We start from the raw sequence: 20,762 nt of genomic DNA, 5'->3' as shown, positions 1-20,762 counted from the left end.
AAAGCCAACTTCAGCTTTGTTTGGGTTAATCAATGCCAGAATTTGTTGGCTAGGAAATGACACAGATAGTCTTTCAACTGTGAAGGATCGTGTCAGTGTTGCAAGTGTCTGGAAGGTAACAGCATACATATCTTAAGTGCCATCAAATAACACATTTGGCATTCACAATAAAATGTTGCTGGACAGAATAGGATTGAATATCTTATTTCAAAGCATGTGAAAGTTTGCAAATATTTTTGGAATGGTTGATCAAAGCAAAAGGAACAAGTGCAGTGAAGTGTGCATGTGAGAAGTAAGAGTACTGAACTTGCATAAATATTCTGGCACATAAGATGGATTTCTCAGATGATGATAGCTGTTTCTGCAGAAAGTGAGGTGGCACAGTTTTGGTCTATCATCAAGCTTGTCTTTTATGGTGGAGGTACCTTAACATGACAGAACTTAAAGCTAGAAGGGGAGAGCAGAACAGCCCTTTTTATTGAGAAAACCTGACAAAGAGTACCAGGAAAGTGCTTTAGACTACTTTGACTTACTTCACAATTAATCTAAACAGATACAAGCAAACAGTCATCAGCTGCAGCTCAGCTGATCAACAGGACTTTGTTAAGCTGCAGTTAATGCCTTGCTTGCAATTGTCTGTACCTGCCTGGTTTGGTTAATTTAGAAATTAGAGGGAGCTAAAAGAGTATTTTATAATTGCTGACAGCCAAGGAACAATAGGGCCTGTGCATAATCTTGCACAAAATATTTACACTAGTATGAAATTGTCTTACATGAATATGATATTTATCAGTATTTGTTAATAGGTAAAACATTTTATTAATAGCATCTTTACAAGTAGGCTTCAAAACCAAACAAATTGCATGCAACAGGGTAGAATCAATGTTTGAACAAGCCAGTTGGTAATGAATGAGTTTTATTATATATAATAAAGTATACTACACAAAGACATTGTATTATTGCAGGTTGGCTGATAGAAATGATACACATAACCTTATTATACCTGGCAAAAGGTACTAATCTGAAAGTATTCATTCTTATCAAATATATTTGGCATTATGGTAAGAGAGCTAATTTTGTCAAAGTGCTAATTAGAAAAGCAAATAGATAGCAAAAAGCCCTTCCAACTTGCATTATGCTATGATTTTATTAGCTGTAGATTTTGTAAGGTAGTATTCATACTTAATTCAAAGACTGCTTATTAATTTGACATTATTTCAGTATGATGGTGAGCAGGAATAATGTAATAAAACTCTTTAAAAATTTTCCAAATTCATTTTCTCATCTGTTGCATTTCATACAGGCAACATACTGAGCCAGTATTTAAATTACCACAAAACTGTAAAATGGTGTTTTTTCACCTACAGGAGTGTAAAAGTGATTTAGTAGCATACAGCATTATCTTTTCTCTACATTAATATAAGAACCATTGCTGCGGATATCTTTGTTGCATATGCAAATGTAAACCAACAGTTTCCTCACCTCTCCGTGAGTCCCTTCCACTAAAAAAACCTTTATTCTCAGCATCTCGCCCTGGAAAAGTGCAAGCTTTGGCTTTGTGTTGCCTGCGGCGGGATCCCAGCTGACCCGTCCGATCGGCTGCCTGGCCCGTTGCTCAGAGCACATCTAAAATCGGCGTACAATGTGAAGGACTGACTGTGGAGGGGGAACGTGTTCTCCAGGGAGCCCGGTCGGCGGTGAGGAAGCCCCCGTTGGCCTGCTCGGCCCTGAGGCGAGGCCAAGGAGCCTCCTGGGTCACCGACTCCCTGCCACTCGGGGCGCCCACGGGTGCCCCAGACCGAGCCAGGGCCCGTCTCCACCAGATGAGCTGACAGATGCTGCATTGTGGCACGTGCAACTACTTAAGCATTTAGCTGGGGGGACACCGTAGCTGATATTTTACCCTGCCTGTTTTCCAAGCCTTACTCTGGGCAGAGCAGCCCTCTATCTGACACGCAGCATCAGCAGTGGTGATCTTGCCAAAAGCATAATAAAATCGGAGTAGATTATCTTTAGAGAATCAAGGTGTTTAAAGATTGCAGCTGGAAGATGAACGCTCCGGATAACTCTGAATTCCACTGAAGTATTGCTTTTGCTCTTCAGTGCTGGGTATTTCACTACTGTTAGGAAGACTAAAGAACTTTTATGCAGCTTTTCAACGCTAGTAGCTACCAAAATGACCCTGCATCTCCACCCTTATTCCTAGAAAACCAAGCCTGCATTTACAACTATAATGCATTGGCCTGGTTATATACAACTGTCAGTGTGGACTGAGGTAGGGAAGACTAGAGAGTTCTTGTGTTCAAATCGGATATATTTGATGGTATGTTTTTATAAGTCTTTTCCTGCTTTGTCTGAAAGAATAAGTGACTTGTAATGTGGTTTGAAGGAGCTAAAATTTGATTTTAATGAAAGACAGAAGGGGGAAAAACCCAGACTGTAAAGCAGAAAGCAGCTCTGAGCACTTCAAAATAAACATGAAAGTTTTATCATAACCTGTTTGGGGCTTTCCCCAATGAAGGAATAACTGAAGAAAAAAGACGATGCCTTTTCATTTTTTTTGGATCTTTTTTATTCAAAAGTTTTCAAAGAAATAAAACAGAAAAAAGCTAACAATCTAATCAAATTTACAGTTCAAAAATGTCTTTTGGCGTTTAACAACAAGTCCTAGGAAACAAAACTACAGAGTTATCTTGAACCGGACAAATAAGTTACCACTGGCAAGTTTGTGGCACTAGTAAAACAAAAATAAAAAATTAACTCTCTTGATCATATAGATATCTCTATGAAAATCTTTTTTTTTTCAATCTGTACAAAAGGTCTTTCTTCATAAATTAATTTTTTATAATTTAATGGCTGTCTACTATGTGATGTTTAAGTAACTGATTAATTCTTTATGTACAGAGGTTAAATTTCCCAAATCTTACCCAGACAATGAGTATGGCACTTAGTTCAGACATTTCTGGCAGCAGCTCTTCCCTCCCTCTAACACAGCTATCATACTGCAGTCGTCTTAACTAACGCAGAAATATCAAGTAGTGAGAGATCTAGGCTTGGAAAGTCACCAGATACAGGAAAGGTGCTGCAGGAAGTCTGGACTTTTACAAAGCAGTAATATTCCAGGGAGCATAGAACCAATAATACCACAACTTTTTAAAAAAAGAAAAAACAAAAACACATCTCTTATGACTATGTATTTCACTAGAATCTACACTTCTCAGAGCAGCAATTTACTTTTGAAACTATGAAATGTCACCGACATCTATACTCCAATACTCACACAAAATTTAAAAACTAAAAAATACTTGAAAGAAACAACTGCTTAGCCCTAGCTCCCGAGCTAGGATGATTTGGTCTGTGGAAACAGGGAGGGCCAGCAACCTGTCCCAATACAAAAGGAAATAAACTTTGAGGTAGATAACTGATCATATACAGCTGACCAGAGAAGTACACAGTTTTGGAAGACAACTTAATTTATCATTTGATTTAAAACATATGCAATTGTAATAAAGAGCTTTAGTAGCAGTGAATTATCTAATATGTGAAGTACAAATAACTGTGTATTTATGAATCAGGAATTTCATAGTTTCAAAACTGGTTTTCTTTACACTTAACACTTGTAGTGATGATGTAAAGTGTGGCACTGCTTGGATCCAAGTCTTCCTTCATGCTTTTGTGTCCATACATCAATTAAAATTATAAAACCTAAATGCAAATGTACAAAAAAGGCACATTCTCCTAACCGCAAACTGGTCCGGCAAAAATAAAGAGTACAGAAGACGTAATGCTGAGACAAATCAGAATTATTGGTTACTGGCTCTTTGTTCTTTGGTAAAGTTACCTTTTAAAAGTGCCAAGTCTTTTTATTTTTTTTACCTACTATAGAGAGCTAGTACCCAATCAATCATGCTTCTACTTACATCTCAGCTTATGTTTGAAAACGAGTCCTTTAGCTTTTGCCATTTTGCTGTAATAGCAACTTTTCTGTTTGCTAAGTCTCAGCACAATCCTCATTCTAAAGCACTATCATTAGTATAAAGGAAGGACAAAAACATTCGGTGATATCCCCGCCCCAAACTCCCTACTCTACCTAGGCTAAAACTAGAACATCAAGTTAGTTTCTGAAAAAAGGCAAAAAAAGATTTTACATTGCATCATACAGCAGAGTTCCTAAATCATTCAAACTACCAGAGGGAACTATTGGCATATGGCCTTACAAACAATTTATCCTATTAAAATTTCCCCAGTCAGAAAATGTGTTTCACACAAAACATTTTTCCCCTCTTGCATTTCACTACCTTACATATTATGTGAAAAATCATTAAAAACACTTACTACACATTAAAAAAGCCAAATTTTCAGCAATTTTTATTGACTACCTTTAAAAGCCCTATGCTGCTGTTTTACAAGGCATAATAGACCAGCTCATTTGGTCAAAGCATTCTACACCATTAGTTTGGACTACTTACTGAAACAGCTACAGCATTGAAAGATTTAAGGCAAATTGGAATTTATAGAAAAGGATAAGACACTTCACACTACGTTAAAAGAAAAACAGAAAGCTAAAAGACCAGACACTATAACTGCAACACTGCACTAAAGCAACACTCACACACTGCAAGCACAGAACATCATCTTGGATGTTTTACTATTTTAAACTTCAGAAAATCCATTTCATACAATTAAAAAAAAAAACAAAAACCAAAAGAAACAAACAAAATAAAAATAAACCAAAACACAAATTCTGTCATGCACGTGAATAAGTCTTCGTGGTCATCTGTGCATACCCAGAAATTTGAATTTTCTTTTTTTGCGTCATAACACTTGATAAAAATTTTTTTTTTTTACTAAAATAAACCTGTTCATGGGAACAGCTACTAGATGAATTTAAGGTTTTTTTATGCACCTTATAGAACTTATAGCAAAAATAGTTTTAGTTGATTTCATTATAAATAACATTTTCAAGAACCTGTGCAAAACTGTCAATAATTCCTAAAGCACAATTGATCAGTAAAATCCATGATTGTTTCTGCCTTTGCACCCTTCTTCAGGCCAGGTCAACACTGGACATCTGTAACATAGAAAGGTCAGAGCTAGAGTAGAGTTACAATCGCATTTGTTTTTCTAATGTAGCAGTCTATAAACTAAATCATTTCCTATTTTAGACAGCTCTGAGAAGAGTAAGTGAATCTAAGTACAGATTTGAGAAGTAAACACAGGCGGCACTACAGGTGGTTGGCACTTTCCAGGATGAGGCTCTCTGCCAGAATAGTCTCTTCTATTGTATTTTCCCCCTTTATCTCTAATACATGTTCAGCATGCAGAATGCCCACTTAGGAACGGGAGACTGCATTCAAAGCCATTTCCTTCTTCGTTGTTTTGTAATTGTTGTTTTCTTTTGATTGACCAAAAGTAGCCGAGTGTGTGAGCTTAGTCCTGTTGCATCTCCAAGGCTTTTAATCTCTGGAAAAGGCACACATTTTTCTTTTGCTGCAGTCCTTGGCAGGCTATGTGCAAGTTATGACTGCCAATGCAAAGACAGCCAGCGTGCCTTTCTGATAGTTAATATTTAACAGCAATCCAGGGCTCATTAAATTTGAAGGAAGACTTTTCAATTTACTATATGACAAAGCAGAAGCAAATAGATGGGGCTTATATTGCCATATGACCTTAAACAAATACTCAGCTAATGAAAAAAGTCAAAATTTAAATTTCTGAAGGCAAGACAAAGTCTGTTGTCTTCAAGTTTGTACATTTCTAGGTGCTACGGCATATACAGTTATAACAGTGCTTTTTCTTAAGTCCCTCTGACTATTTTCACATATTAGTAACATTTTGAAAAGAAGCTATAAGGTTATTAAATGGATCGGGTTAAAGGAAAGACCCAATATGTTTTTCTGATTGACTGCATCAACTTGTGTGAATGTGGTAGCTGTCATTTACCACTTATTTATGGCAATATGGACACTAACTTTTAATAGGACATTCTCCAAAGTGCTGTGCTTGCATTCAGAAGTTTCAGTTTGACAATAGTAACAAAGCTACGACCATTAGGAGACCACAGCATGCCCTGCATTTAGGGCAAGGAATAACTGCTTGCCAATTTCCTGCCCTTCACCTGTCTTAAAAATGGCAAGTACCAACATGTTCTAGGGACAAAAATACCAAATGCCATACTCTGAGGCTGAAATCAGCTGAGTAATATTAACCTTCCCCACGCGCCCTCTCCCACTGTTATAGTCATTGCTTATATAGAACTCACTGGCTCCTGCTGCATATAAATACAGGTAACAGTGCTTCCCCAAAGGATAAAATACATAGAGGATTGGCTTACAACGAGTGCACAGAGGTGCTCACAGAGCTCAGTACGCTACAGAGAGTAGATTTATAAAATATGTCTCCGATGGTGACACATTTTATCCTTTCAGGAGACCAAATGCTGCTCCTTCTGCCTGGCCCCAGTCTACGGGAAAGATCCTGACTCGCTGGTAGAGGCAGGACATGGAGAAGACGTGCAGGATTCTGCTTCCCCGTCTACCACAGATCACTACTTGTAAGCAGGTTTTACATGCCCACAGAGAAGACTTAAGGCAAAGCAAATGATTCCTTGAAAAGTGGTTGATACCAGCCCATAGCCTTGGCTTAGAGAACATGCAGAAGCCATGATTTTTACGCTAGGACATGGAGAAGAGTCTGTGCCTTTGCTTTCTCCCTGCTCTGGAAGAAAAAGCAGGGACATGGGCTTTCTGTAGGTGCCAGCATTTGGCCAGACTAAAATAATAAACACAGGTCATATGTTGTGCTATGTAGACTGTGCCATCAGTTGAATGTGCAAAGTTTCCCAATTGTTTTTTTTCTATCTTTACATTCTTGAACATATAAGAAGTTCTTATCTCAATACTGGGGATGACAGCAATGTTGTCAAATAACACACTTGACCTGCAAAACCAAAGGTAATAGCAAAATGTGTGTATTGTTAGATCTATGCATTTCAGGGAGAGAACCATACAAATAGAAATTCCTAGCACATAACTGCTTATGATTTTTGAGTATCTAACAAATGCATGCCATGGGAACTGCAGAAAAACACTTCCGTGAAGGCCTCTATGCAGCAGGGAAAGCACAGTATTGCATCTGAATGGAATTTTTCAATATGATGTCTTACAAAATTTGATAAAAATTTACGTAGTCAGGTTGCCTGGGTTACAAAGTACCCAGAAAAAAATCGAGTTAGAGAAGAACTAAATTCCAGAATTTTAGAACATGGAGGATAGAGAATGAAATGGTTAGCGTGAGCAATATTTTCAGACTGGCAATCTACAGAAAGCAAAATAGTGCATGGACAGAGTTGCAGTAAAACTAATGAATGCCTAGTGAGGAAAGGCCATGCAAACAGAAACACAGGAAACTTGCAGTAGGAAAGTAAATAAATAAGTCTGGAATCAGATCCAATGTGGGACTAGGATTAAAAATTGACAAAATTCTGGACCAAACTGCTGCTTCCTAGAATAAAGAATGAGCAAGGGAGTCTTCAGGAGAAAAGTTTGGCAAGGATTTCTACCAGATCACCTCCCTTCCTATAGTCTCAATATCAATGGCAAAGTGCTTCCAAACCTTACATATTCCACAAAACCAGAGGATATTAATATAAATAAGTATAATTCCCTTTAGCATTGTGATTATAGCTTTTTTGCACTAATTCACTTTTATTCTCACATACAACAAATTAAAATAGGTTATAATTCAGTTATGCTATAGAGAAATTATTAAAACAGTATTACTAGCAATTCATCAACTCACTTCTGGAACATTTGATTCTTTTTCCTGACTTCTAACTCTGGCCAAATTCAAATTAACTTCAGTGTCTGGCCCCAAATAGTATCAATGTTATTTATGTGATATAAAAAATATATTTCAATACAGAGTCCTGTAAATTATGAAATAAAATGTCTTTAAATTCACATCTTTCGTATAACAGGACCAGCCCCTACCTCACAGTTACTTATTTTGCTGATATGTATATGGAGAATGGTCACTGGATGTCTCCACTGTAACCTGCTGTTGACCACTGGCTTCCTGCAATGAAAAGGAAAAAAAGACTTGAGACATAAAATCAGGGAGCATTATCTGCAATCTGTATTTCCATGTGATTAATGGTTTTCAAATCTAAACCCTTTCTAAGATTTGTCAGGTGAGGTATTCCAGATTTGAGTCATCAATTTGGCATTGAATTATATTTAAGCAAATAGAGAAACAAAATGATCAAACATACTTTCTATTTCTTCAGCTGCTTTGATGATAATTAAAAGCTTTGATATTATAGAAACACATACCCAAAAGGAGCAAATAAATGCTAGTGTATTTCCTATCTATCTGCAATTGCAAACCAGCCTCTTGTTCTGACGAGCAGCGAGCAGAATGAGAGATCTATTTACTATACGCACAAACACTGGCTCTTTGAGTATTGTGGTGTGACTGGCATTATGCAACACAATGAATTTTAGTTGGGACTTTGCGCATGAACCCCCAGAAACCAGGAAATTAATTCAGCTGATAGTGCTCTGAAGGACAGTAGAATCAGTTAACTCCTGCAAGTTTTTTTCTGACCCACATGGGGAGACGCATAATATGAACCAAGCAAGTTCTGGCATTTCTGTACAAATAGACTTTGAAATGAATAACATTATTTATGGGCTATGGCAGAGACAGTCCAGCACTCATTCTGAATAAAAGGGCTGCAGCATGCCTTATCTAACTCGTCTGTTAAAGGAGTACTGACCAATAAAAAGGTATGAGGTAAGTACGAATAGTAGACAAACTATTGTCTAGCACTCAGTTAGGCTCTCCAGCTGGACTTCTAGAGGGGTTTGTTAGGAAATAGGCATAGTACCCTGAGATCCCCGTGTAAAATCAGGATTCCTTCCAAAGAGTTACAATCATGGTCTGTTACTGGAAAAGTTTGTCCACAGGAAAACTAAACGAAGGACCAAAACTACAGTTCATCCTGGCATTGTTCCTATTGGAAGTTCCATTTAACAAAATGCAAAGCTGGACTGAGCTCTACTTACATGGAAGGCCTAGCTGCTACAAATGCATGTCATTTTTTGGTATAAAACTAGTTATTTCAGCTGAGAATAATGACAATGTTATGGTTTTAATACACATTGCATTCACAGGTCAGGTATGGTGTTAGGCTTTTACTGATACTTTTCCTAGCAAAAAACTAATATCATATTCATGACTCTTATTTCTGTCTTTTGTAAAATATACTGACCTCAACAGGAACCGCTGCTGTCTGAACATGTGTATACTGGGGTATGTAGGCTCCTTGCATAGCTGTTGTGGCTGGCATGTACTAAAGAGACAGATAGTTCATTAAGTTGAGTTAAAGCTCAATGTAAATTTAAGTGGATTCAAAATACATCAGAACCCATCATGATATTTTTAATAGATATCAAATGTTTCCCTAAAGCAATAAACACATGAATAAGCCTTCTCTCTCCGAAATCAATAGCCTTTTCAGAAAGGTGGAATATGTTTCACTATAGTGTTATCAAAGAACACAAACTAGGCTTTTAAACGCAAGGTGAAGGATTTTTCCTTCTGTAATTCCAATCCTCCTGTTTTAAAAAAATACTATCTGCTCAGAAAGGAAGGATCTTTCAGTTTAGAAGCTACCCTACAGTTGTTCTTCTGGTCTAGTTTCTGTTCCACCACACTATGCATAGCTTTCAGCAACTCTGGTCTCCTGAAGAGTAAAAACAACTATTGTTTCTTTTTCAGTTCAATTCTAGAGTTAGTTCCTGGGTTCCTTTCATTGCCTTTGATCTATTTTATTTACTCTTAATTTCCCATTTCTAATCAGTTTATAGACTGAATACAAACTACTGAATACAGTCATTTGATTCATATACAGAGACAGTACTTAAGAGTTTACTGGATGGAAAAATAAGGACTTTTTTTTACATATAAACTGTACATACATACTGTGATCTACATGCAATATTTTCCACTTGTATAAGTTCTATTTTGTATTAAATTGCTACATACTGTTCCAGTACTGCCTAATGAAAGATGACTCATCTGCTGTGTCAGAGGGCTTATCATTGATGCAGGCTGTAGTGACATGGTGTGGTCCATGGAGGGAGTCAGTACAGCACCCTATTAAGAGAGAGGAAGGAAGAAAAGGTTAGGCAACATTCAGACTTTAAATACACTTGTGATTGGAGAGAGTAAGTACGGGCTTTCCTTCCAAGGAGATACACCACAAGAATTCTCCCTAATCCAAGGCACTGATTCAGAACACTATTAGTCTTAGGCATTCGATCCCATTACCAAACCGTGCAAGCCCATCTGCTTGGGTAAGTACTGCATTGACTTCCTACTGAATGTGCCACTGATGTACAATTCTTTGGAGACACCCACTGAAAACACTTTATAAAACATCACTTTAACCAGAAGCTAATTTGAAAGTAAAAATTTACACACATTAGCAGGTATAGAGTCACTTAGCTTAAGCTTTGGAATCTCAGGCTTTAAGAAGAAACTTATGTTTCGTTTCTTTAGGAATATGAATATTTGCAATGGGGGAATTCTACCTGCACACATGTGATGTTCACACACAAGACAGCGCTGCCCTGACTTATGGCTGGTTTCAAATTTTAGAAGGGTGGGTTAGCAGAATTGTGTAAAAGAGTGGTTCTTTGTCAAAATGCTAGCTACCATGATGGTCTTTCTATCACACCTGTAACATTTTATTCTTTTTATCTCTATTTAAGAGTATATGCAGAATTTTTAAACAAACACTTGAGATTGCTAAATATGCAGAGTGCACTGGTAAGGTTTTCAGGGTTATCTAAAATGAAGGGCTAGCAACATTTTACCAATCATGTTCTGCAAAAACACATTTCCAAACTCATTGTATATACTGTTATACTTGCAGAAGTGTTGATTAAAATTGATGGAAGCACAAAGCTAACAGAAATAATTGCAGTGTACTGAAAAACGGTGTTTTGAATCAATAACTATTCCTTAAAAAGAAAAAACCCTACAGAGTATAGTTGGAAAAACAACCATGTGACCAGGGTAGATGAAATGAGTCACAGGCACATCAAACACTAAAAGAATTTCCTGTCTGTAGACTGCAGCCTTCTCTGCAAAGCAAATGAGTAAGACAGCACCAGTCTTTGCACAGGCCAAAACTAAACTTAAGTCAGGAATCTAGATCTTTATTTTCAACTATGAAATATCTCATACTGTTTATCTGTGAAACTAATATGTCATACAGCATTATAACATATTTATGGGTGTCTTTCACAGCATAATTTGCAAGATAGTTCTGTGAAAATCTATGTTGACAGAGAGCAAAATTAAGATCAGTTGTGTTTAGCACTAGAAACAAAAATACAAGCGTGTGAGAGGATGTTCAGGTTCAGTACCACCTTCTCTGCATGGACATGAAGAAAATGATCTGCCAAGAAGATTTACATTCTATAATCTGCATGGAGAGGTTAATTAAAGTCAAGCCAATATCCTTTCTATATCTGGAAACCGACTTGTTTGTTAACCATACTAGTGCATATATTAAAGTGCCTGTCATTATTTATAATGCTCATATCAAGAAACCTAATAACTCTCAGGTATAATGGTACTCAATTGGCAAATGAAACAGATGAAAAGGAAAATATGAGCATAGATGAGAATACTTGACTGTCTGGTATAAAGATGTCCCAGCCAAAGTGTAGGGAGACTAGCATTACTCATGGGTGCGGAAGCCACAACAAGTTATGCAGGTTTTCTTAAGTGAGTGCCCATAATGCCATTTATATCACTATATCCATCTGGCTTTCATAAGTTATCCAGGCTGAACTGTTCCAGATCCATGCTAAAAATTAGGACTTTTGATTTCAGCCACTGTTACGTACACAGTATATAATTGCAGAGTTCTCTTCGTTTAGGGAAAAAAAAACAATCTCAGTACACTGACTTGGTAACTCTAATTGTCCTCATCACTTGACACCCTGAAGACAGCTATTTTTTTTCTGAATAAATTGAGACCCCAGTTCAGGTTACAATCTTTGTTTGTCTTTTCTTTTTGATCCATGATTTAATCATCGTGATGTAATTGTCAAGACTCTAGAAGTAATTGGGTGGGAACTGATCTATTTCCTGCTGTTTAAAATATGTAAAGTGTTTATACAATCAGTAACACAATGATGAGAAAGCATAAAAACTTACAGGGTGCTGCATTATATACGGTTGAGGCTGCATCCAAGAAGGACTCTGAACCTAGAACAAAATTGGTGTTTTATTTTCATTTTAATCATTCCTTTTGTGAATATTCCAACTGAAATATAGTCAAATTTTAATAAATCATGTTAATAAGCCCCTTCCCTTGTTTACTCGCTTTTTATTGAAACTGGTCACTGTGTGGAGCCACACTAATTTAAAGCTTTTTTATCATACCTTTATCTGGAGGAGTATCATCAGAAACAAGACTTGGAGATAATATATCACATGCACCTTTCACAGCAGTACCCTATGTTTCCTAAAGCAGGTCTCAGAAACCTTATTAACTACATGCAAAGGGTTCAAATAAACATAGATGACAGACTTCTGCTTTGCTGAAAAGAGGGGCACCCATCCGTCTTTGAAATTCCATTGGGAAAAATAATTAGGGTCTCAGTTATATATAGCATCATTTGCCTCCTACTGTGATTGGAATAAAAAATTATTGGATTTGCAAAAGAAAAAAAAATCCCAGGAATTCTGCCGCATTCCTGTTACAAGGACAATGATAGGACTTAAGAGAATTGCTATGTATTATTCCCAAAGTACAGAAAGAGGATGAGCTCCTCTGATGAGCATTCCTCCTCTCACAGGCGGCATGTTTTCTCTCCAAAAAACTGATTATCCAAGTACTTAAATTGAGGCAGGATGCCTAACTTGCATGACAAGGTAAATTAAAAAGATTAAAAGATACACTAATAGGTTATATGGTTATCTTATTTTAAAAAAGATGGTTGGAATAGCTCTTTGAAAAATTGTCCTGTACGAAATATTAAAGCTAAGATGTAAATGTCTCATCTCCACCTCCTGCAGGTGCCATATGTGCTGGATAAGGCAGGACTCTGAACTACACTGTGCATGCAGAACAGACTCATCACTGCTGCCAGATGTTTTAAACCTCTCAGATGCCTCCACCATCGTTCCCAGAGTCCCGTGAACAGCACAGGTAGACAGACCTTGACAATCAAGGTGAGGTATTTTCTGCAAGAAGGAAATATTTCTTCCTTCCTTTTGGTACTGCCTTTCAAATCAGATTTTTTTTCTTTTTCAATCAGAAAAAGAGCAACTGGGAGTTCAAAATGGGATGGTAAAAAAGGGAAAAAGACTTGAACCCTCCCTTTCCCCAGGCAAAAGCTTAATGGCAAAAATACTGGTACAGCCTGACTAAAGCCTTGGCTAATCTACTCCTACTATGATAGTAACTGGCTTAGTACTGTCATTTGGGTATACAGGAGTTGTAGAAACAAACACTAACCAAAACTTTATTAAATTTGTTTACATTTAGTAAGAATAAATCTAGCAACAGGTTATACCATGCCCCAAAGAAGAAAAAATAAATCACACTCTTCTGATACATGCTGCTGTGTAGATGACAGAATGCTGCAAGTTTCAATAACAGATCAGTAATGAAGATGTGACTAATGCTCAAATTGTGAAACCCTTCCGGCCAAGAACCTCCTCCCTCCCCAATACAGAATATTTCAGTTTGATTTTCATTTCCTTTTACTGTGGCATTTTAAACATCATGATGTTAGTAACTCCAACCATAACAATTTCAGTTCCATGATATATATGTTGAAACACTGGTAACAACATTTTTGGAAACATACAATATTGTGGCCTGCATATCTCAGTTAGCCCAGAAGATTGGTTCTATGTTCATAAGCAACATGTTTCTATACCAACTTCCAACTTTTACTTGCACTCTGAATATCTGAGAGTCTAAATTGATTCATAATTTATATTTCAATAAAGAATAGCAGTGCTGGTATATTTTTCCAGGTAAGAACTTCTTGTAATTTTTGTAATATTCCTGTACAAAGCAAAATGATTTCATATTCTGAAAAAGATAGTTCAAGCACCATCTGCAGACAACAAACATTTTGTTGCATAAGTCGCCTCAAAAATTAATATAAAATTAATCCAGATGCCCTTTACGCCACAGAATACTGTTTCATGTCCTACATAACCCTTTGGTCATGCAAGAAATCATTAGACCTCCAAACTAATGTTAAACAGTTTTTCTTCATTGTTCTCACCTGGAATGGGAGAGTACATGGAAATTTCTGCAAAGGAATACTGACTAAATTGCCCACAGTGCTGCTGTTTGCCTTCTACATGCAAATGATTTTCACCATAGTAAGGCAGGAAACTTAGCACTTCTCTCACTAAAAAACAAAAAGCCTCCTCTCCTTCCCCTGACACGCAGGGGTAAAAACTTTCAACATTTAATTGTTTGTGATTACTTACTACCTGACCTGAATCATTGCTATTTACTCTGTCCATGTGTTAAGCAGTAAAATGCCTAGAATAACCAATCGTTTAGCTTACCTTGTGATAACAGGCAAGTTTCTAGTACTAAATACTATACTGTACATCTGAGACAGCTATATCAGTTGCATTAAATGCAAGTTGTTTGTAAAGTGAAATGTGCAATGACCTAAAATTGAGCATACCTAAGAGATTTATACCAAAGTGCAAAAATCATTGAATTCTTTGGCAATCTCCTGTAGCAGGGGCCCAAAACGGTGCCTATCAAAATGAGAAGAAGAGAGACTCCTTCTCAGAAAGTTTTGGATTGGGCTCTAAGAACTCAAAATGTATACAGTGGATGTTCTAATTTGTTGTCCTTAATAAAGTAACTTTTGGGTTAAAAACACTTATCTAGACGATCAAATGCTTTACTCCTAATAAGAAAATACTGAATCTGAATGCTAATGTAATTTCAATTCTAAACTCTCTTTCAAGTTTCCTTCTCTAACATCAAGCAAGTTTCTATATTCTTAGTATACCTACATAATGCATTATTCCTGGGCTTTTTTTGCACTGAAACAACCTGAAGAAAAGTCCAAAAAGCATGGAGAGATATTTTTGAAATAGAATTTAGTTAATTCAAGAGGGGTTTAGATAAAGAAGAGTTATCTTAAAGATGTATTATTGATATATAAAGAATTCTACCAAGAGAAAAAAACCATACATGACATGCAGAACTGGCTACAAATACCTTAGGTATCACCACAAATTAGAGACTTTGTTTCGCAAGACACCACCTATCTCATTAAATTGCTGTGCTTCCTGAAACAAACACCCTTTTAGGAATCTGTAAGACCTTCGTTTTTATGCTATACAGCATTTAGAGGTCACCACATTAAAATACAGCATTTCTGCAGAATTCATAAAATCAGAGATAGCAATTGATAATAGACATAAGCTTCAATTAATCATTTCAGCTACTAAGTTCTAAATACAAACCTGGTATGTGGAAACCGGAGAAGCAATATATGGCGTAATAGATGTTTGAGTGATCATTCTGTTTGCTGTAATACTGTAGGGCGAAGGATAAAATCTAGAAAATACAGAAATATTTATTAAATGCCAGAGATATAATAGTTTTATGCATCTGCCGTAATGCAAAGAATTTTTTTAGTGTGCCATTATTTGACATACCCATTTTGTAAAGCAGCTGTGGTTGGATCATAAGTAAGTGTCATTCCAGCCTTTAAAAAAAAAAAAAAGTGGAAAGCAAGAGTTGAAAAAATTCATTTTATTTCTCCTACTCTTTCTTTAGCTGTATTGCTTTTAACTGAAAATTTGTCTAGAGATAGTTTATTATTCAACAGTAAGGGAAAAGCTAATGAACAGAAGGAATTACATAATAAAGAGAGTCAGTGATGCTGACTAAGAATACAAGCTTCCAAGTTCCAATGTGAGGAACCAAATGCATCCATGACATATCTGGCTTTGAGAACACATGTGTGTTTGAGAGGCCGGGCATGAACATGATTATATTAGGGTGTTGCCTACAATATATTAACTATAAAAATGAACAGGGAGTGCTGTTTTTCAGAAGACACGTGAATTTTGTTGTCTTATATATATGAAGTGTCTAGGTTTGCTTATCACAGCAAACCTCTGAAAGTATTATCTTGAACATTAAGGTTTAAAAAAAACTGTGATATTGTTCCTATAGAAAAAAAAAATGCTGCACTGCATTTGTATACTGTTTAAGTCTTATAAAACATCACCATTTCAGTGTTGCATAAACAAAAGGATTACTATACATAAATAAAGTTATGGCTTCTGTTCTGACTAGGACTATGTTCTGACTATGGGAGATATACTTCAGGTATATTCCTGACCAATTCGAAGGAGATATTGTATTGTTTGCTTTAATCAGGTAGGATGTAATCTTTCACTTTTTACCTTTTTTTCTTCTTAAAAAAGATACAGTTAAATATTTTATAGATTTGCAAACTGTCAGGTAAGAGTTGCTGGTACGTATTTAATATGCCAAAGGGCCAAGCCAAGAAGTCTCAGTGCCTATCATTTTTGTAAGTATTCATTACTGTACACCCACACTAAAGCTTGAAGGGAGGACTTACAAGTCTCACCTCGCCTTCTCTGTGCCATGCTCTTCCATTCTGTATATATTTATTCTGATTCTGTCTCTTTTTCTGTCCTCCATCTGCAAACTTGCACAATAAAGGTTCTGCAGGAACTGAGAAGAAAGAAGGAATGTTACTTGAAGTAGTTTTTTATGTACAAGCGTTCAGCATTCCCAATGAGGTATGTTTCTTAATTTGTATTTCTAATATTACAGTTAAATAACACAGACTCATACTAGTGCACCAATGACTGTTCTGCACAGCACAAAAATAGCTGCCACACACACAGGGAGCACCTGGAATGCCTTATATCTTTGATTTTAAAGCACCACTCTAAAACCTGTTGGAAAGAAACACGACCTGAATATCCTGGCTGTGTGTCTGTTGTTCCGTGGATTAATGAGAACTGACATTCCAGTTCTGAGCTATGACTTTTAGGAGGTACATCTAAGGAAGGTGGAGAATAAATCTGGCAAAAGGGCTTTAATGTTTTTGAATTTTCCCTTGGAGTTTCAGTAATATCCCAAAACTTCAACTGCTCTGCTCATCCAGAATAGCCAGAAAAGCTGGCACAGTACTTCCTTCCACATACTCTAATCTGCAGGGAAGAGTGCGTACCCTTTATCTCCTGCCACCTCGCACCAAAAAAATTGCTACAACTTTTTATTCCCTTTTTATCTCTGCTTTATAAAGAATATACAATACAACCAGAAATTCTTCAAGATTTTTCTTTTATCTTGTTCTTTGCATAATGTCATGAAATGGGATCACTATATATTCTTTCAAAGATTTTGCATAACATAATCCTGACCATGACTTCAATTTCTAATGTCAAAATTTGAGCAACCAGAAGGAAAAGTCTGCAGAATATTCTTTCCCTATTACTAGCTTAAATTATAATAGTTTCTAAGTATCTATGACTGAAGCACAGCTCTGCTACACCAAACCACACCCTTCCTAATCACAGGGTGGAAGCACTGTTGTGACTTGGATGTGAACATTTCTCTGCCAATAATTCCTGACGCATGAGCTGTCTAAGCTTTTACATGGCACTCCTCTAGTCTTTCTCAGATTGGGAACACCTGAATGAGACAGGGCTGGATCTGAAAACACACGCGTTTCCAAGTGCATATCAAACACATAGGACTAGGAAGAAAAAATAAAACAAAGCAACAACCCAGAGTAACATAGTAGCATACATCATGCACCAAAATCTATTGGTTCTCGCGTAGGTCAGAATAACACTAAGTATTGGAAACCTCAGGGGACTGATAACCTGGCAAAGAGCCTTCCTTTTAAACTATCGGCACAAATCTGACATAGCTGCTACTGGTCGTCATCACTGGTTTTGGCTGGAATATATAAAAAACTACCTCCAGCTTTACTGGGAAAACACCCACTTCACGTAATACATTTCTTGACAGCCTTCTGTATAAAAGATGAATGAACTTGGAGACAAAATTTGCAGATGGCCCCTAGTCTCATCTCCAACATTGACCACACATCTGTCAGAGACTTGTACTGCTGCTGCTGCTGCTGTGCTGTTATTTGGTAGTCAAATAACTTTATAATTTCTGAGTCAGGCTTGAGTACTAAACATGACAACAAAATTAACCTAGAATGGATCACCTTACACAGAGTGGTAATTAAAATCCTATACTCATAAAATAAACTAGGGAAAGGTTAGGTTGATGACACTGGAAAATACTGAAGACCTAGGAAACAGTGGAGTAAACCCACAATGAATAACAAAAACCCCACAATACAAGGCAGAAACTGGAGAACATACTGTCATCAAAATTCTGCATGGCTGAGGGGATTGTTTGTATTACCAGAATTCAGTTTTGTTTTGGAGTCTTCTATCGTAAGAAGTGACTTCTGTCTTAGTATATTTGGGGGAGAAGGGCGCAATATCAATATACCAAAGGATACTTTGATGCTATTTTATAAAAGCTAGATTCTAATAACCTTGCTTATATCACACAGAATTTTAATATACATACAGTTCTACTGAAATAAGTGGAGTTTATCTGGAAGGAAAATATTACTCAGTATGGTTAAAGATATCAGGTTCTGGCCCTAAATTATTTTGAGTCATGATTTTACACGATGAGGAAAAAATAAATTAAGCAAAAGGGGAAATCTGATATCCAAATATTTAAGTAACTCCCTAAAATGAAAAAAGCTACTCCCCAAGTTAAGTATTTATCTTTGGTTAATTATCACTTATTTCAAATCATCTGGTATTGTGGGAAGCAGATGCAACTTCCAAAATACATAGTGTAAAACTTGGATGAAGTCAAAAGAAATTGACTTGAAAATGGCATATAAAGGCATCAGAAAATGCCTACATGATTCTAGCCATCTGATTCTGTATTACAGGTAGTAAATACTTCATTTAAAGCTGCATTATGCTTTCATTAAAAACCACCATGGTGAGTTGTACAAAACTTTTTTGAAAGGGTTACTATGGGCTTACATTTTCCACCATTGTCTCAAGATAAAGATAATTTATTTTAAAATGTCAGAGCAAATCTGTTCAACTGCTTGAATAAAATGATCAAGGAAAAAATTTTTAAGAATAAATATGAATTTTTATCAATGGATAACTGAAAACAACTAAATTTTAAATAGCAGGACATCTTCTGTGGTGCACTGGAAACACTCTCCTAGCAAGTTTAAAAAGAAAGAAACTTGGAAGAACAATCACCCACATGTATTTGACTGCGTATATACAATATCTACTACCTGCGGCAATGAAAAAAACAGGCATCAGTTTGTGATTTGCCAGAAGTTTGTGCTCCATGTTATTGCACAGATCTGGTCATGGGAACCCTTGTATTTCTGACCTCCCGCTTCTCGTGCTCAGCCCTGTGCCTCTAAGCAAAGCCAAATGCTGAGGACGTTCCAGCTCGCACCAAAGAACAAAGCAGCCCGTCTGCGCAAGGCCACCAGCTGCTGCGAGAGCTGTGTGGCGCTGCCCTGCCCGCGTTCCCAGTCCCAATCCGAACGCTCATAGCGAGGGCTGCTGCGATTGAAAGCCTACCTGTAATTTTTGACTGTTCTTCCATGCTTGGGACCTGAGTACAAGTATGTTCATTGCATTGAGGACACAACTGATGATAGTCATCAGGGGGGAGGTTCATAAGAAGAAGATAAAAACCTTCACAGGAGCTGAATATGATCTCTCGATCCCCCTCCCACAGAAGGATGAACATCGCCCTTACTCTCTTCAGAATGATATCTGAAATTTACTTCTTCAGCTTAGCTTTCCTCATATTTTTCACAAATACCTATTTTCTCTCTTGTACATACAACATATATACAACATATATGTACAAACATATATATTAGATATGTAAAAACAAAAAAACCCAACAAACCCTACAAACCAGCCAAGCAATCTTTTTTTACGGTCCAGGAAGGAAGGGAGAGTCATTTTTATTGTTTAGTTGTTGGGAAGTGTGCAGCCCAGTGATGCAGGGGACCATTAATCACTCAGTGATTTGTCTGGATGTGCAAGACGGAGAGACACTTAGTACAGAAATTCTGAGTTGTATTTAGGATAGAATAATAATGATGGCTGATTTAAAGGGCTAAAATTCACAGTGGTTTTATACTTCAACAGCTAGGACAACCCGCTTAAAATGCCCACTCTACCGACACTTAACGGAAACCAGCCAAACCTCTTAACCATACGTAGATCTCTGTTGAGCTGCTGCCACCAAGGCGTTCTCTAACTGTGTGCTCTTTTGAGGTTTAACACCAATTCAGTGTTTTAAAACCTGACTGTGGAAAGTGCTGAGCATCTCCACTTTCCCTGGATTGCCCTCCTCTAAAACTAATGTTTTAACAGAAGAAAGACATATGTGGATGTAATGTTAGAGAGTGAAGTGACAGGCTTTGAAAGGAATGTAAATACTTCCCTGTTGTATGCCCTTATACCCATATTGTACACATACGTACAGCAGGATTCAGTCTTGGTTTGCTCAGTGTCTGCCCAAATATGTAACGAGTTATACTATGAAATACAAGAACAAAACTGATGTTCTTGTATTGGACTGCACGTTTGCATTCTTGACTCTATGT

The 20,762-nt window shown here is 36.9% G+C and overlaps 1 protein-coding gene across 6 annotated transcripts in view; it reads right to left on the bottom strand.

Moving 5' to 3' along the window:
• Positions 1-903: 903 nt before the first annotated feature.
• RBMS1 (RNA binding motif single stranded interacting protein 1) overlaps positions 904-20,762 on the bottom strand; it is a 158,506-nt gene continuing 138,647 nt past the window's right edge. For 5 of the 6 annotated variants that reach the window (XM_067299131.1, XM_067299132.1, XM_013960595.2 and 2 more), the window contains exons 7-14: positions 16,671-16,786; positions 15,736-15,785; positions 15,541-15,634; positions 12,238-12,288; positions 10,051-10,161; positions 9,275-9,355; positions 7,992-8,076; positions 904-5,071 (exon numbers count right to left, since the gene is read on the bottom strand). In XM_067299131.1, coding sequence (XP_067155232.1) covers positions 7,999-8,076; positions 9,275-9,355; positions 10,051-10,161; positions 12,238-12,288; positions 15,541-15,634; positions 15,736-15,785; positions 16,671-16,786 — 581 coding nt within the window. In that variant the 3' untranslated portion in view covers positions 904-5,071; positions 7,992-7,998. The remainder of the gene's footprint in view (positions 5,072-7,991; positions 8,077-9,274; positions 9,356-10,050; positions 10,162-12,237; positions 12,289-15,540; positions 15,635-15,735; positions 15,786-16,670; positions 16,787-20,762) is intronic. The other variant, XM_067299133.1, reaches the window with a different exon arrangement.

The sequence above is a fragment of the Apteryx mantelli genome, chromosome 6 (genome assembly GCF_036417845.1).
Source record: "Apteryx mantelli isolate bAptMan1 chromosome 6, bAptMan1.hap1, whole genome shotgun sequence".
In the NCBI taxonomy this organism is placed as follows: domain Eukaryota; kingdom Metazoa; phylum Chordata; class Aves; order Apterygiformes; family Apterygidae; genus Apteryx; species Apteryx mantelli.
The sequence above is the reverse complement of the archived record's forward strand: the minus strand, read 5'-3'. Positions and strand labels throughout refer to the sequence as shown.